The following is a 19096-nucleotide window of genomic DNA, read 5'->3' on the forward strand; positions in this document are numbered from 1 at the left end:
CTTCCTAATGAAGGGTGTCTTTCCAATTTTAGGCAGTTGAAAAGGAACAAAAATGGTGGGAAGAAGAGGTATTTTATATATTATTCTTTACGGAAGGTGAGGTAAACCTCTAGCTCCAAAGAGTACGTTTTATCTTGTAAAAAGGGATCATCTGTAGCCTAATTAAGTTTTCATCCACCACAAAAACTGCAGTCAGGGCCAACAATTTCCAGCAACTCATACCATTGGTTGGCTTAGAGTCCAAATGAGAGAGTGCGGGGTGGGGGGGGGGGGTGGGGGGGGGGGGGAAAGAGAGCCAAAGAGTGAGAAGAGAGCAAGTTAAACAAAAGGCTAGGTAGAAATGGTAGAAAAATAGCACAGGAGAGGAGAAATAAATGAAGTACAAAGGACAGAAGTAAAGGGAAAGGACTGGGAAAGGGCTGATCCCTGGCAATACGACTCTCAGTAGAGCCTTTATCAACACCTCACCATGGCAGTTTCTCTGAGTCAGTGAGTGAGTTCACTGGGAAGCTTTTCCTAAAGGCACATACCAGTTTTTGTTCCATTTATGTGCAAACTCCACGAGCAGGATAAGCTGGATACCTATGAAGATGAAGCTGCCTACGGCACCCACATAGCGCCAGGCTGCAAAAGAAGACCAAGCAAAAAGGAGATGAGGGGACTGATCCAAGTGTTTACTTCAAAACAGAAAGTAATGGCTGCCGCTAATTTTTTCTGAATGTTGACTGTACATGCAACATATTTAATTCCCAAACAACCACATTACTCCCACATCACAGATTAGAAAACTGAGAGTATAAGGAACTTGCCAATGTTTTACACTCAGTAAAAGGCATAGATGGAATCTGAACATAGGCAGTCTGGCTCCTGAGCATCCAATCTTAGCCTCCATGTTACGGAGATGGAGCTCTGTAACTCCTAGATCTCTAACAGATAGAGTAATTTATAAAATCCACCACAACCCACAATTTAAAAGCAATAACACATATCACTTGAAAAATCAAGGGCTCAAACTTTATTGGTAAAAAGCCACCAATATCCACTGAGGGAATGAGTTCCAGACTAGAAGGATAAGGCCTCAGATTCTACTTCTGGCTCCACCACAAAGAAGCTGAGACCTTGGTTGAACTACATCACATCTTTGCAATGTGATGGGTTACAGCTTGCCTGTGAAAATGCCAGTGCTCAGCTGGAGGACCTCTTTCCTTTCCCATTCTAAACACACGATTCTAATACATAAAATACCTCTGTGGGGAACAGATAACTAGTTAGTTTTTTGGGTAAAATCAGGATGTAGGTAAAAAAAAAACCAACCAGATCACTTCTTTTTTTAACTGATTTTGAAATAATCTCAACCTTACAGACAAATGCAAAATACAAAACCCACACAGAAAACTTCAACATACCTACCCCTCCCATTAAACATTTGGTCACGATTGCCATTTCTTTCTTTCCATCTTTCATTTATCTACCAATTCCCTAAACATTTAAGAATACATTGTAGGGAAGTGGATGTGGCCCACTTCCCTAGAGAGCCCACCTACCATATGGGAGGCCCAGGGTTCGATACCCAGAGCCTTTTGACCTGTGTGATGAGCTGGCCCATGTGCAGTGCAGCCGTGCGCATGGAGTGCCGTGCTATGCAGGGGCACCCCCGCATAAGGGTGCCCCAAGCACAAGTGTGCCCCACAAGGAGAGCTGCCCTGCGTGAAAAAAGCACAGCCCACCCAGGAGTGGCGCCGCACACACGGAGAGCTGACACAGCAAGATTATGCAACAAAAAAGAGACAGAGTTTCCCAGTGCCACCTGATAATGCAAGCCGACACAGAGGAACATGCAGCAAATGGACAGAGAGAGCAGACGATGGGGGGGAGGGGAAATAAATAAAATAAATCTTTAAATAAAGAAGAATACATTGTATATAACATACACTTTGAATATGTAATACTGCAATGTATATTTCCTAAGAACAAGGATATTCACTATGTAATGACCTTAAAGTACAGTTATCAAGTTTAAGCATTTTAACACTGATAGAAGGTGTATAGTCTATATTCCAACTTTTTCCTGTCCCAATTAATGCCCTTTTGGGCCTTTTCTCCTCCATTAGATCCATTCCAGGGTCATGGATTCCATTAAATTGTCATGGTCTCTTTAATCTCTCTTATTTTAACTGTGGAAATGTACATGTAACATAAAATTTCCCATCCCAACCACTCCCAAGCATGCAAGTGAGTGGCATTAACCACATTCTCAATGCTGTGCATTATCACACCATCCATTATCAGAACTTCCATCTCCCCAAACAGAAACCTTGCACTCATTATGCATTAACTCCCCATTCCTCCCGCCCACATCCCTTTTCAAAAGCACCAAATCTAACATCTGAAAGACAATGGCCCTTTCCCTCAAACACCAGAAGTTTGCTTCTGATTCTTGTCCTAAGTTTCAATTAATGAATGTGTAAAAGGATAATCCATTTTCCTGTAGCCTCAACACATACAATTTTTTTTATATGGTGGCAAAAAGGCATACAACTTCTTAGCTCCCTGCTTCAGCCAGGGTTCATATCAAATTAATTTTGTCAGTTTCTCTCAATAAAGAACATAATTCAATGATACAGTTTCACACAAAGTTAGTTTACAAACAGACTGAAGGATGCCTTTTTTATCCCAGTATAGCTGCAGCAGATTTATAGCTCCTAAAGAGCGCTCTGCTGTGTGCCGCTGGGTTTTCTGTGCTCACAAAGAACAAGCTCTCCCTTGATCTCTTCTGACCTGGCTAGTGACATCAAGCTGACAGGCCAAACAAGTTTTCAAATGAATTTTAAGTACCTCATTTTCCCTTCAGGCCAGTAACCTTACAATTATGGCTTCAGTTCTTCAGTCTACAGAGTAACAAAAGGTCTTCTTACACCCTGCTTGGAAAGGAGGGGCAGGGACAAGGGTAAAAAGAGGGAGGGGGGAGAGGAGAAGAAGGAAGGAGAGGAGTGGGTGGATAAAGTGTGGGCAGGTAAGGAAGGAACCATTTTACAAAAAGGATAAAACAAAATAAAGCGGTACCAAAAATAACCCAATGTTACCGTTCAGAAAGGTCTCCTGATCTGGAATGAAGAAAGCTCCTGAGCACATGGCTCCCAACAGCAGAAATTTAAAGAACCAAAAGCTGGAAGGGAAAAAAGGGAGAAACGTATTAAAATAATATTCAAGGACAAAAGACCTCTTAAAATGTACATGTCAGTCCATGATTCTGTCATGGAAATGTTCTCTCCAAATTGAGGAGAAGTAATTAAGTGACTAAAGGATGTCAATTTGCATAATTAGACAGACTTTGGATGGCCTCTGACTGTGCAAAACACCATTTTTTTGCAGGGGTAGAAATGACCTGGAGAAAGATCTTGGTACAAGAAACAAAACTCTGTTTCTACTGGATTACTCATTACTGTACCAGGTGTTACAGAAAGGATTGCTGAATCAGGTTCACTGTGCACAAAAACCAATCCTCTGACACCGGGGTTTCAAAGAGAGAAAGAGCTTTATTACAGAGCAGCCATGTAAGGAGATAGGAGGCAAGCCAAGCCTCAGCTCTGTCTCCCCAAACTGGAAAAACTCTGAGGGTCTTACAGTGTTCTAGTAAAACATATGATTATGATAATGAATACAATGGTCTGAGGTGAAGGAATCCAGGGTAGAATTTTGGTTGAGTACACACAGACAGGTTACATGCTTAGTCATAGGATGACTATACAAAAATAGTGGCCATGGTATGACAATGGCGTGATGTTTAGTATTATAATAATGAAGTATAGGTTACTATAGGTTAAGGGTCTGTATTATTGCAAATGTCTAGAGGGCCAATTCTCACTGAAATCGGTTTCATCTAGGAGGAAAAAAAAACAAGAACTGGGTTGATGACTCAGGTTTCCTTATTAATAAACATGAGAGGTTGTTAGCAGAATCAAAAGGTCACTAAGTTACCAAAAAAAAAAAAACCACCCGAAAATAGGATAAGGGGGTAGAAACACTGTCACAAGATTATCTATTCCTTTGCAATTACAAGGGAAGTCATCTGGGTTACAGTTCAGTATTCTTCTGAACATTAAGAAGATTAGCAGACACAAGCAGTTAGATTTTGGTTACAAGGACACTGTGTGGAAACAAGTTACATCGACTCTAAAATTAGTGTCAACAATTTCAGCTGGAGGAAGAGCTGTTAGAAGGATCTGATGAACAGAAGGGATCCTGGAATACTGCTTAGAATATAAAGAGAAAACAATCCCCTCAAAGACCAAAGACTTACCCATTGTGGATATGGGCTCTGCAGCTCTTGCTGTTGCTGATGTTGAGGGTCAGCAGGCAGAAGATAAAGAAGAAACAAGCCATCCCAAAACAGACCCTATACACCGCAGAATACCCCACTAGCTTCTCACACATGTCACCAGCTTTAATGCCTTTACAAATATCTTCATAAAAAGGAATCTGAGGAGAAAGAAGGAAAAAAGTCAGCTGGTCAGAAGACGTGCTGTAACAGGGTTTTCATTCAGCTTACAAGCCAAAATCCCAAATGCATCATCTGCATAAAGAAACATACAGGCTGAGGAAGAAAATGCATTTTTAAGAGTTTTTCTTAAGTGGAAGGCTTCCTTCTTTACCACCCTAAAATGTCACTCCCCTCATGAAAGTTAAGAGGGTTTGGTGGACATTTTTATTAGTTTATGTTGCTGTAAGCATGGCCGTTTCCAATAGAAAGGCCCACCTGATCCGGCTCTACAAAGGAGAAACATTTCTGTCAGTGAGAAGGTGATTTATTGCAAGTGCACAAGCAAGCAACTGGGGGAATCTTCCCCAAAAACCAGTTCAACTAGATTTGGGGAAGGTATTCGAATTTTTTAGAACTTCTTAAGAAAAAGAATTTTTAAAAAGCATATTTTCCAGCTATCATTTACACATACACATAATGGCACCATGCAGAGAGTACATATATACAAACACTTTCTATGAAATAGAAGATTTTATATATCCTTCTGCAATGATTTTTTTCCCACTTAGCAATAGGCAGTGGAGATCTTTTCATATTAAGGCATAAAATCCCACTCGTTCATAACTATATTTTATGATATGTACAGTTAGATCAAAATTGATAACCATCCACACACTGATCTTGTTACATTTGTTATGGATGGTTTTTTGTTTTGCTTTATTTGTTTGTTCATTTTTTTGCTATTACTAATACTTTTTCAAATACTGCTATGCATGCCTCATTGCACATGGGATATTATATGTATAGGCCAGACTCCTGGGCTAGAAATGGAATTAGTGAGTCAAGTAGTATATCAATTTAAAATTTTCTGAGATAATGTCAAATTATACTGCCAAAAGGTGATACCAAGCAAAAGTGCATTCTTTTCTCCCAATGCATCTTTTAAAGCCAATTCCTGGGACACCAGAGTTTCAAAAAAGCAGGTTTATTTGATTGCTCAAGCAAGGAGGTCTGTTGCCTTAAATAGTCCAAAAACTGCCTCCCTGATCCGCAGAAATTCTAATATTTTGTAAGATCAGGGTGCTAATGAATAATTGGGGTAGAGCTGGACATTGGTTCCTTCAGGGGCTGAAAAAAGATAGGGATGGACCCCAAATTAGGGGGAATTACAAAGCTACAATCATTATCAGAGATCAAGGTTCTGGGGTTCAGGAAAGCACAGAGGAGAGGTCAGTCACAAGGTTTTACTAGTATAGCTAGCTCAATTTCACGAAGAGATGCAAAATGTCATTTTGTTCTCAGCCAGCTTCTGCAGCTGCAAATTTTTTAGATGACAGCTAGATATAATAGCATAAAGAGAGACAGTGCTATGTTTGACTGGGTTAAAAAACAAGCACCACACTTGGAGGGTTGCCAGATAAAATACAGGGCATCTAGTTAAATCTGAATTTCAGAAAAGCTATGAATAATTTCTTAGTATAATTATGTCCCATTCCAAAACTGGAATATTTTTCACAGCAAAGATTTGACATATTGGAAAGGGGATAATTTTGAGCAAGAAGGACAAATTAGAAGGCCACTGGTTTATAGTCCAGGTAACAGATGAAGAGGGCAAACCAGTTGCAGGAAAATAAAGAGATTCTGTAGCTAGAACTCAGACTTGGCAGGACTGTGTGGATGACAAGGATTCAAGTGAAGGATGGGGGGAGGCCACTTCTTTTTTTTTAAACACATTGTTTTTGGGGGATGAAGTGGAGTAGGACTGGCAGAGGGCAAAAAGTGGAACTGGAAGAACAAAGGAAGAGTTTGATTTTTAACATACAGGGTTCGAGGCACCCTGGGGCATGTCTGGAAATTGCTTCAGAACAGAGTACAAAAAGACACAGGAAGCACCCATACACAGGTAATAAGAGAAGTCATGCAAGTGATTTCTGGAAGAATCTGAAATTTTAGCTGTGTTTTAACGTGACAAGCAACTGAGTAACGGGTATGGTTAGAAGCTTCAGAAAAAAGAATTTCACACACAAAATGAAAGTTTCAGAGACTCTAACCCAAAACAAAAGATACACGTGTAAGAGTAGTAGTGGTAGCAAGGAGGTAAATTTACACTTTTAATCTGAAAAATCTATATTCAGGAAGCTGAAACCACACAACCTCATTTGTCATTTGTTACACGGTTTTATTTATACGGGCATTCATTGTTCTATAATACTGATATTTTCCTCTTTTCTCTCTTCTACTCAGTCAGTAATACTACTTGGTCTTGAGGGGGGTCGGGGGTATATGGGGACCTCATATTTTTTTAATGTAACATTAAAAATTAACTAATTAATTTAAAAATAGACTGGTAGAGAGAGCAGGAGGGCTTCTGTTAGGTTTGGTTTCTTGATCTGAGTGTTGGTAAAATGGGGTTAAATAGGGTTGGTTAAGAGATTTTTCACCTTGAGAAAAATCAACTGTACATAAATGTGCACTTTACTACTTGTGTTACACTTCAATAAAAAGTGAAATTAAAAAAAAAATACTACTTGCCCTTAAGCTACTTCCTGACTACAGCTTGCTCCACAAGTAATGCAGGGCAGCTGGCACATTTTCAGATCTACACCAGCCCGTCCTTTACCTTCGGGCTCCCCAACCCTAAACCGACTCTTCTTTCTTCTCCCTCCAAGATCCATTTAAAGAGACTGTTAATACCGGCAAGCATGAGCTTCTCATCCCCTCAGAATCCCTTCCTTTGTTTCCTTCATTCCAGAGTCCCTTAAGCTTATCAAAGGGTAAATATGTGCGCATTGCATATTTCATCCTCAATAAAAGTAGGCAAATAAGTCCCTGCTCCAAATACTAACCAAGACCTCCTTTATGCTCTGTGGGTGACTTGGCAATTTAGCCTTCAGTAAGTGCTGAATATTTTTAGGCAACAAACCTCCAAGTTGAACAAGCCGACAGAGTACAGCAGGGAGAGTTTGCTCTTGTTTAAATATTTGCTGTTTCAAGCTCCATTACAGTTTTCGAAAAAGGAAACATTTCACACAGATTCCACATGGCTGGGTGAAGGGGACGTGCTCGCTAAGGAAGTGGCCTCCAAAGTCTGGCTGTGGGCATCCAAGGACATGGCCTGTGAATAAGGTTCACACCCCGTGTCTGTGTTGTTTCTGCACAGACCGATGCGAGCAAGGGGTTTCCTCCCATCCCTCAAAGCAACCAAACCAAAGCCACAAACTGAAATCGTTCACATGGACTTCCAATTCTCACTACACCACTTAGCCTGTGTGCTTGGGCAGTCACACACTCAGTCTCAATCTCCTCATCTGTAAAATGAAATAATGAAATAATACCACCACCCAACTCATTAAGTCCTCATGAAAATGAAATCACAAACTCCTTGTGAGGTGCATACCACAGCTCTTAACACATGGTAGCCATTACGTAACTCCTAGGCATTCTCTAGTATATTAAAAAGGGGAGGGGGACAGGCACAATCACATTATCCAATTTTCAGAAGACCTTACCGTGAGAAGAAAGTGAGCATCTTAGAACTGAGAAAATGCTGTACACACTTTATCAAGGATTGACTACAGGGTAACTTTCAATAGGGCGAAACCTTCCCTGGCACAATAAGAACTGAGTTCTGAAAAACAGCACCGATCTACCTGCCTTTCAGAGACCTAGCCACCACACAAATATAATAATGTACCTGAACCCACAAAATCAAGGGAAGCATCATCTCCAAAACATGAACAAAAGTTTTAAACTCAGAGACAGAGCTAGAAGAAATTCCATGGAATTTTATCTCCATAGGAGAATTGCTAACTATACCCCCCCCACCCCAAACAACTTCAATTTTATAGAGAAATAACAGAAGAGCTATAGAATGGTCTACAGGTCTACTTGGCCAGGGTGCAGAAGCTGCAGAGTAGGAAAAAAGATAGACTTTTGAGGGTGGTTCTTCCAGAGGAGAGGAAGACGATGAGAGTTGTGTTCCTATAATATTCAATCATTACTTAGGAGAGATGAGAAAATGAGATATTAACAAAGCCGATTTTTCTTAAATTTCATTGTACTAAATTTCTAGAGCACTGTACAAAAAAAGCTTTGGGCAACTCAGCATGACTGAAAAGTTAGGTGCATGAAAGCTAGAACTAAATCTATAAGTTCTATTTGATATCCCTCACATGAAAATTAATTTTGGAATTGAGTGCCTCTCTCTTCCCTTTATTATCTTCAGACTTTTCAGCACAATCTGTTTGTTCCTGTGGAATAATCCCAGGGTCAATGACAGTGATGTCTGTCTGTTACACAACAATAGACAACAGTGGTGAAATGAGAAAAATACTAAAATCTGCTTCCATTCTCCCTTAGACAGTCTCTGGGAAAACAAAGTTCATTTTTATCTTTGAGGTCCCCTTTGGGATGTGGGGGTTATTTTTTTAAAAATAATAACCACTTCTTGCTTGTCTTTTGTTTGCATATCAACATATTTAGGAGAAAAGCCTATACTGTATATGGGGACACAGGCCCCCTAAGTCCTCAGCACGTACGTGACCTAGACATAAGTTAGAGGTATCAATAAACTATAATTCCACCAAATCAGTAAACATCCTTCCTAGGAAGGTAGTGAAAACATCACCACACCCCATGTATACGTGTCACATGACCCTAGCAGGAACTCTATTCCCTTTCCCTATGGAATGTCCTTGTTCTGAAACCCCTTATATATCGCCCCTCATTTTCTCATCTCTTTGAGGAGCACTATCTTCATTCATTCTTTGGGTGGCAGCCATCAGAGAATCTCTCCAGTGTGTAAGTCCCACTAAAGCTTATGTCTGAATCTCTGCCCAGTGCATTCTTTGGTCTTGTGTCTGCACCAATTTGTGCCCTTGAGGAGATGGGTTGTAACAATTGATGAGTCACAAACCAGACCAAAGGGCCACCAGCAGTAGTGGGCATGAGCTCAGAGAAAAGAGAATCCATGAGGGAATTCCCAGGCTGGCCTGATATGTCCATGTGGGGAAGGGTGGTTGCTCTCCTGGCTGCATGGGGACAGCCGAGAGAATGTGCATATGCCCAAAAAGCTCTGGCAGGTATGCTGGCTGTGCTACAGCAGACAGTAGAGGGGCTGCACTTAAATAAGGAAAAGGGAGACTGCCAGATAGTAACAGCTATAGTATGGCCCCTGTTAGGAGACACGCGGTGGCTACCAAGGAAGAACAAGTGGCAAAGGCCTCTGTGCACTGCTTAGAAGGAAAATGAGCTATAAAGGGATAAGAGCCAAGCACAGGCAGAGATGAATTGTTCCTTAACCAAACACCTATGCCAAGCTGATAATCAAGTTATATTGCAGAACAGTAAACTGGAAGTGTTTAACAGGATGTTATTTTGACAATGTATTGTTTTATTTACATTTTATTTTGATCAGAATTTTTATCCAGGTGTTAAAAAGAACTTTCAGTTTTGAATCAATATCTTACTCCTGAACTTCGAGTCTGTCTAAGTGTACTTCTGAAGAGTAACCCAGAATATGTGTGTTAAATGTCTGTCTGTCTAAATGGCTATATTAGTGCTTAACTGCCTTCATACTGCTCAAGTATTTCCAACTGGTTACTAGTTACTAATAAAAGTGCTTCCAAGAATGAACGTACATATTACTGATTCCAGAGGAGATCTAAAAAGCAGTAAAAATCAGACATGTGTAATGATGACGAACTTGGACATGCCATATCAAAAGAGTGATAATTATGAGTCAAATTAATGAGTTTTATGTTTCTGTTGGTGTGTCTTAATACTTTTTGTGTTTGTTAGTTCAGGGTATATCTTCATACCTCCAGTTGGTAATATTAAATTAACAAATGAAAATTCTTAAAAGAGCTCTATCAAATTGCTTAAGTTAAATAAGTACTTAAATTGGTAAATGAGTATTCCTGAAGCTCAAGTAGAAGTCAAACAAGGACAAAAAGTCACATAAAATTTGAATAAAGAAACTATTTTAAATAGCCTATTGTGTCCCCAGAGTCTTCCAGTGATTCACTAAAACTATCTGAGGAACCTAAGGGGGTGGGCTGGGTGTGGAAAGATAGGGCAGATGTGAGTTTAGCCTAAATTCTGTCTACAAGGCCTGAAAATTAAGATGATAAGGACAGAGGGGATATTGTAGAATACACCTTGTTTTGTATGGTCTGTTTTGTAATCCCCAAATTAAATTTTAACAGCTTTTGAGATGACAGTAGTAATCCAATGGCCAAATTTTAGTAAGCAAAGAAAAAATTCTTTTAAGCTATGGAAAGATTTTTTCTAAATTATGGTTAAACAAATTAAACAATTATAATATATTCCAAAAATTGGCAGCTTATTTAGACAGACATTTAACACTTATTTTAAGGTTTTCACAATTTTGAATTTTATTAAAGAAAAAAAAAAGGTTTTAGCCTCCTGTGAAGGAAAGAAGAAAAAGAACATTTCTTGCATAAACTATAATGGTTTCAAATTTTATTTAGCTTGGGTGTAATCTTCCTAGGTTTATAGGATACTAATAAAATAAGGTAGCATTAACTAAGTCTGTTAAATCTTTAAGATGATGGGTTTGGCTAATGAAATTATTACAAATCTCTTTTTAAAATATTGTTTTTGCCTAAATTGAAATGAAGAGTTTTGGTTTTTTTCTTCTTCACAGAACAGGTTGAGGGATATGAGACTTAAATGGATATAGAAAGAACTAAAAGTTTTCTGGAAGTGAATTCATAGTCAAGGCTGACTAAAATTTGATGTTTATTTAAGGGAATATATTTTGTCTTAGGATAAGATGGCTGGTTTTCATAAAATCGGTGGAAATATGTAAGACAAGTCTTGAATGAATATAGAAAGTTGTAGAAGGTATTGTAGACAGTAGCACTAAGTAAGGGAATGTGTTTTGTAAAGGTAAAATTTGTCTTGAGATGAAGTAACTATAGTTTATGTGGTAATGGATAGTTGTGGGAAGTTTGCAAAAGCATTTTATAAACTGAAATATTTAAATGGCCAATTCCAGGAAGCCATTATTAAATAGAAACCTGAACTGATGTTGATAACAAAAATAACTTCATAACAGGGAAACCTGTCAGAGGCTACCTCAATCTGCATATTAAAGTGGTGGTAGGGGGAAGATAATCTTGATTCCACTGAGAATCTTAGTTTTTCATAAAACAGTAGAGAAAGTTTTTCCTCTACTGCTAAAGTAAAATACCTATTAATTAACATCATCATGGTAAAGGTGTAGAAGTCAATAGTAAAGTACTAAAAATGCTAAGTCAATTTAATATGTTATAAACTGCATTGGAAGTATTTAGAAAGTGTGTACAAATTAAGAGATAGACTTGAAAATTGTCAAATTCCCTTGTGCATTCAAACCAGGCCTCCAGTACCCTGCATGATGCCTCTCCATTTGAGATATTGGCTAGGCTGGTCACTATGACACCTAAAATAATAAAAGGATACTACATCTCTGACATGGCTCCTTAAGTGGATGGAAAATACGTTGCAGTTTCAGACTCCTGCAGCAATTAATGATGGCTTGATATGGCCAGATTTACAATGAACAATGCTTCCAAACTGACTCTGTTTCATAGCGCTGAAGGGCACTATGCACCAGGCCAGTGAAACGCTGGAGCTTCCCTCCGAGGGCCAATGGTGCTGCAGCATGAAGGCTGTGTGAGGATGTATTAGTCAGCCAAAGGGGTGCTGATGCAAAATACCAGAAATCTGCTGGGCATTATAAAGGGTATTTATTTGGGATAGGAGCTTACAGATACCAGGCCATAAAGTATAGGTTACTTCCCTCACCAAATTCTATTTCCACATATTGGAGCAAGATGGCTGCTAACGTCTGTGAGGGTTCAGGCTTTGTGGGTTCCTCTGGGCTCAGTTTCTCTGTTTCCTCCACAAGGTCAGCTATAGACTATGAGGCTTTCTAGGCTTTGCCTCTCTCCACAAGGTCAGCTGTAGACTCTGAGGCGAACGGCTCTGTCTCTTTCCCCAGGGCTCCAGCTTAAGTCTTCATTATCAAACTCCAACATCAAAACCCGAACATTGGCGGCGGACTTGGCCTAGTGGTTAGGGCATCCATCTACCACATGGGAGGTCCGCAGTTAAAACCTAAGGCCTCCTTGACCCGGGTGGAGCTGGCCCATGCGCAGTGCTGATGCGCGCAAGGAGTGCCCTGCCACACAGGGGTGTCATCCGCGTGCAGGAGCCCCATGCACAAGGAGTGCGCCCTGTAAGGGGAGCTGCCCAGTGTGAAAGAAAGTGCAGCCTGCCCAGGAATGGTGCTGTACACACGGAGAGCTGACACAACAAGATGACACAACAAAAAAAGAAACACAGATTCCCATGCCGCTGACAACAACAGAAGCAGACAAAGAAGACACAGCAAATAGACACAGAGAACAGACAACCGGGGTTGGGGGGAAGGGGAGATAAATAAATAAATAAATAAATAAATCTTTGGGGAAAAAAACATTTGAACATCAGAAAACCTGCAACTCTGTCCTTTGCCATGCCTTTTATCTGTGAGTCCCCACACACCAATGGGCGGGGACTCAATGCCCTAATGACATGGCCCAATTAAAGCCCTAATCATAACTCAATCAGTCCCAGGTACAGATCAGATTACAAACATAATCCAATATTTATTTTTGGTATTCATAATTATATCAAACTGCTACAGAGGCATATACCAAATAGAGCAATTATTACCAGAGTAATGTAAGTAGAACCTAAACAGACACAACTGGCATTATGATTTGTTCCCATGGAGAGACAACATGTAGATCTCTTAACTGCAGCTCAAAAAGGAACTTGTGCACTGATTAGTATTAAGTGCTGTACCTACATACCTGATGAATATAGTATATCTCTTCTATTCTAGATCACATGATCATATGCAGAAGGGTTTTAAACATGTTAAAAGTCTTTGTAAACTTAAATCATTTTTTAATTAATGAATGTGCCTATAAGATAAAAGAATAGCTCTATTTTTGCTTGCCATATGCTTATTTTGTTGTCACCTATATTGTCTTTGTGAGTTTATGTCTAGGGCAGTGCCTCTCCTCATGCCTCTCCTAGCTCTCCTGGCATAAACACCACTGTGGGAACTGGAGGTAGCAGTTTCCTAGATAGCATTTGAAACTTATTAGATCATGCCTCTAGCAGGTTGATACTGTTTATAATTCCCAAAAGAGATACTGATTACGTTTTTAAACTGGTCTTTTCCTCTGGGCATACTGGAGTGTATTGGATTCAGAGGCTTCACTTTTACTTGATTAACTAATGATTAAGGCTTTGACTGGGCATGTCAGTAGGACATTGAGTCCCTACTCCCTTGGTGGGTGGGGACTCACAGAGAAAATAATGAGGCACAGGAGTTAGTTGGAGTTTTTATATTGGAGCCTGGGAAGTAAAAATACAGGAAAAGAACACAGAGGAATAGAGATGGCTCCTTAGACAGGCAGAAGCCCCGGGGAGAGAGAGAAAGCCGTTCACCTGACAGTCTACAGCTGGCCTTGTGGAGAAAGTATAGCAGCTGAGTCCAGACAGAAGCAAGCCTCAGAAAGAGAGGAAACCAGGAAGCCTGACCTCTTGGCAGATGTTGGCAGCCATCTTGCTCCAACTCATGGCAACAGACTTTGGTGAAGGAAGTAACATGCTTTATTATGGCCTGGTAACTGTAAGCTTCTAACCCAAATAAATATAAAAACCAACAGATTTCTGGTATTTTAGCATCAGCACCCATTTGGCTGACTAATACAAAGCCCATCAGCTTTGGCAGACTGCTGCCTCTGGAGGAAACTAGCCTTTCTCATTCCCATGGTCCAGTATGTCATGACTGGCCAACTTTTTGGGGCCACTTACCACCATATTCTTTATCCATTTTGTAAGACCATGTATCTTCAAAATTCTAACTAAGTTTATTTCTTCCAGAACAAGGTATTAGTCAGGTGGTGATTTCATCCAGTTCCAACCATGGGGCTGGACCCACCTGCCTTCAACCTCAATAGAATAGCCAGAGAGTTTTCATACCTCATCAGGCAGAATCTTCTGCCCCTAACCAGCAGGAAGGAGCTACAGAAGAATTACCATCACCCTTCAGCTCCTCCTTAAGAACAAGGGTGTGAACTCTCTGAGAGGGGAGTTGAGGCAGGTTAGTATAGGAAACCGGTAAGGCGGCTGGTCAGAATAAGGCTCACCACAGACTCTGGTCATAAGATCCAGTTTGAAAGTTCTGGTCTACTTTGTTATTTACTAATTGAAAGGTTGCTTATAAACTGTCGGAATGGTATGATCTGCCCCTCACCATACCCCATAAACATCTTTCTTTTCCTATCAGCACCCTACCCAATACCTTTCTACAGTGGGCTTCAGCAGTAACCCATGCCCACAATCAAACCCAATGTTTGGTCTATACAGACTTATCATCGGGTGCTACTGGCCTTCCCTGGATTGTACTTCTGCAAATTGGACAGTGTGGAAGACCTTGCTGGCTTGGCAGAATACAACCCATCAACAAGTTTGGTACAAAACCTTCCAATTTAAGACTGAGATTCAGCTGCTGTCTCTCAGTAAGACTTGTAATTATATTTTTCCCTTTGTAAGGGAGAGGTGAATAAGTCCACGCCTTTTTGGATATGCTGTATATAATGGTTTAGGATGGTTAATGGCTGAGTCTGTCACCCTAGATCGCATCACCCTATCAGCATGGAATGACAAGAGGGAATCTGTGATGTGAGGTGATTGCCCCGAGTTGTATAATTTTACTATAAAGGCTAGATACAGAGTAAAGCGTGCCCCCTGATGGTTCTACCCACTGGCCATTTTTGTGCCTGGTGGCCCTGCAATTGTCATTTGAAAATCACATATTAGCTTTAGCTGTTGTCTTTTATACTGTTGCTGTGGAATGTGGATGCAATGTTTGTCCTATGGTCAACGTAGGCCACTACGTGGCGTTGGATTGTGGGGACTCAGGCCCCCCTAAATCCTTAGCATATAGCCACCTGCATGACCTAGACATAAGCTAAAGGTTAACAACCCTCCCCAGAGGGAAGAGAATGCATAGATGGTATCATAAACTATAATTTTCCCAAAGCAGTAAACATCCTTGGTAAATATCTGTCCTAGGAGTGTAGTGAAAACATCACCAGACCCCATGTGTATGCTGCAGGTGGACACTAGAAGGAACTCTGTTCTCATACCCTATGAAATGTCCTTGTTCTGAAACCCCTTATATATCACCCTTCATTTTCTCATCTCTTTGTGGAGTGCCATCTTCATTCTCTGAACCACTGAGATTCTCTCCTGTCCATAAGTCCAATAAAGCTTACGCCTGACTAAATGTCAGGTGTGTTCTTTGGTCTTGGAGCCTCACCAACTGGTGCCCTTCAGGAGCTGGGTTGTAACAACTGTGTCATTATTAAAAGCCAAGAGGAACTAAAATTCCACAAAGGCTGTGGTTTGATTTGACCTTATCACCTCTCAAATCAAGAAACTAATGACCCAAAACAGTAACTCTTCAGAATCTCAAAAGCATCCACTGGAATGACATTAGAGTTCACAGCTCCTCCACAAGGTAGAGATGTAATTTTTTTTGGCAGGATCAAAGAGCCATAAATATCTAGAAAATTAACTAGATATAAAATTGGCTAGGAAATAACTCTGACCAAACTTAAACAACAAACTTTCAATTCAAGCAAGACAACCCAAAGAGGACTGACTAGACTAGAGGTAAGAAAGGCTCTTCCACAGAAAGGGGCGAGGGATAGGCTAATCTCAATCTCCACTGAGAAAACTGGGTAAAATGGAAGGCAGGGTGTACAAAGAAGAACCACAGTTACTGATCTTGAAGGAGGAACAGGAATTAATCCCAGTGAAAAAGTATGCACTCTTGAATAAGGCAACAGCACTGGGAATGGGGGAGAACAAATGGACAGGACCTGAATAATGACAGAGGAACCCAAGACTAGAAATCCCAGTTTCTAGTTTGGCAGATGGTCAGATGGTGGCCAATCCCGGGTGGGAATCTCAGGAGAAGAGCAGCTTCAGGGGAGGTGGTGTGTAATTCATTTAATGATTGGTTGCATCCAAGGTGCCTGAATCAAGAGAAGTATGGGCAGATGGCTGAGCAAGGGTATGATGCTCCAGAAAGGCTGATGGATTAGAGATAAGGATTTGGTAGTTACCAGCATAGAGTCTGCAAAGGAGGAATTTATAAAGTTAGAGAGGTGGGAGGGCGGAGCCAGGAACTCTAGGGAATGAAACATTCAGGGACAGGAAAGAAGAAACAACTCCAAGGAAGAAAAAGTATAGAACAGGAAAGAAGTCAAAAGACTTAAGAAACAAAAAGCGGTCAGCAGTGTCAAATACTGCCAAGAGGTCCAATATCATGAGGTCAGAGAAGTAACACTGGCTTTAGCAAAGAGAAATCTCCTTTGGGACCCCAATTAGAATACGTTCTAAAGCACAGAGGAGGCACAAGCTGCACTGCAGATGGCTAAAGAGAAAGTTGGGGATACAGGTACTGGTCAGGAAGTAAACACAGTGAGTGTTTGAACTGCGCATTCAAGAAATCTAACTGCAAGCTAAGCAGTGAGTGTGGTCGCCAGATTCAGAGATTGTTTTAAATTCTATTTGCAATTACACAAGCAATACAAAATATATTCTCCTTGCAAAAATAAGACAAATTATAATAAAGATACAGATAACAAATTCCCCTTGATGGCTACCTTATTCTAGACCTTTAATTATGCCATTATTCTACATTTACTTTGTCTTACAGATTGTTCCTGGTTCAACACATAAAGTCTACTGCATCCTTTTTAACTACTACATAGCATTCCACAAATGGAATTAACCACAATTTAGTTTGTTACCTACTGGTAGGCATTTCGATTGTTTCTGATTTTTCATTATTATAAATAAGGTATAATGGGTATTCTTGGATCTCTCTGTATAAATGCAAAGTATTGAGGACAGACACAGAAGGGGACTGCTGAGTCACATAGTTAAAACTTCACATTTTAGTAAATACCACTGATGATGTTAAATTTTACCCAAGCCCTGTGCTTCTGGAAGATAGTTTAAGAAATTCTCCATCCTTTGAGTTCTACAAAATAGCTTACTGCAAAAAACAGCCCTTTCCCACATGACTTAAATATCAACCACAGATCTCCCCTGGTTTACCTATGAAGAGGGCAGCTACAGACCCTCCACAATGCCATTCTCTGCCTCATAAACGATTAGCTGAACTGCTCTTCTGACTTATCAACTGGAACAAAATGCTTGTTAACCAAACACTGGTTAAGAGTCTCCCTATCTCTAGATTCCTGACATTTAAGGTTACCTCCCAGAACACAGGCTGCTTCAGCATAAAAATTCTCTCATCTACTCTCTGATCTCACCAACCTTTCATCCCCTTCCACACAGTCCATTCTTCCCTCTCTATATAAGAAAAACCTTTTTTGCCTAACTCTTGAGAGGTCTGTGAATCTCATGGTCACAGTGCTCTCCCAAACTGCAAAAGTTCCTTTCCCCACTTTCCAATAACCCTTTTAAATCAAGCCTCTCAAGTCCAGATTTGCTTTTTAACACTGCCAAACTCTCTCAGGGAGTTATTGAAAACTTTGAGTTAGGGAGTCATAGGTTAAGTGGAAGAGAGGAACAGGGATGCCAGTAAAACAGAGCCACATACATACCCATCTCCCAGCTGGGGATGGCCCTGCTGCCACCCCAAGATCAACATCTCACATCTCCTTCCAGAGGGTCTTTGTCAGAAGGCCCCACCCTTGCCATTGGGTGCGTGGGTGGGTGGGAGACATGAATGGAGTCCTTCAAGCCTAAGAAAAAACCTGCTCCTAACACCTCAACTTAAAACCACAGCTATGGAGATGCAGACTTTGTTCGGGCTGGAAAATATGGTTATTGCCCCCCCAAAGAACACAGGGTTTGGCAGAGGATTTTGTGCTACAAATTCAACTGTGCATGACTGTCTTCCATAATTTTTTAAAAACCTAATGAAATTAGAGTTTGCATGTGTATTCTTTATTCTATACTATATGCATATTATACAATTTTGTGTGTGTGTGTGCACACAGGGTTTCATCATTCACCTACTCATTCCATGTCTACTATGTGCAGGTATTGTACTATGTTATGGGAATAAAGCAGTAATAAAACAGGAAAAGTCCTGCTACCACAAAGCATACTTTCTAGTAGAAGGCTGTATACGCAAAATCATGTGTGTTCTACTTTATCTATTAGTTCAAGTGCTTTCATGTTTAACTTTAACTATTCATGATTTTTGCCTTAGATGGGACATTAGAACCTAATATACTGCGTAGCAGTTTGATGTAATTGATGAATTCCAAAAAGAAATATTGGATTATGTTTGTAATCTGATCTGTACCTGGGCATGGTTGAGTTATCCTTAGGGCATGGAGTCCCCACCCAGCCCCCACCCCTTGGTGGATGGGGACTCACAGATAAAAGGCATGGCAAAGGACAGAGTTGGAGATTTTGATGTGGGGATTTCTGATGTTAGAGTTTGATGCTGAAGACCCAAAGAAAGAGAAGCCAGCACCAGGAAGGAAAGAACCTTGA

General features: G+C 40.4%; 1 protein-coding gene across 1 annotated transcript in view; it reads right to left on the reverse strand.

Moving 5' to 3' along the window:
- Positions 1-19096, reverse strand: part of SERINC5 (serine incorporator 5) — a 111511-nt gene that overhangs the window by 23167 nt on the left and 69248 nt on the right. Inside the window, exons 3-5 of the mRNA XM_058275404.1 lie at positions 4301-4479; positions 3084-3166; positions 531-624 (exon numbers count right to left, since the gene is read on the reverse strand). Of these exons, the coding sequence (XP_058131387.1) occupies positions 531-624; positions 3084-3166; positions 4301-4479 (356 nt within the window). The remainder of the gene's footprint in view (positions 1-530; positions 625-3083; positions 3167-4300; positions 4480-19096) is intronic.

Source organism: Dasypus novemcinctus, chromosome 2 (genome assembly GCF_030445035.2).
Source record: "Dasypus novemcinctus isolate mDasNov1 chromosome 2, mDasNov1.1.hap2, whole genome shotgun sequence".
NCBI lineage: Eukaryota > Metazoa > Chordata > Mammalia > Cingulata > Dasypodidae > Dasypus > Dasypus novemcinctus.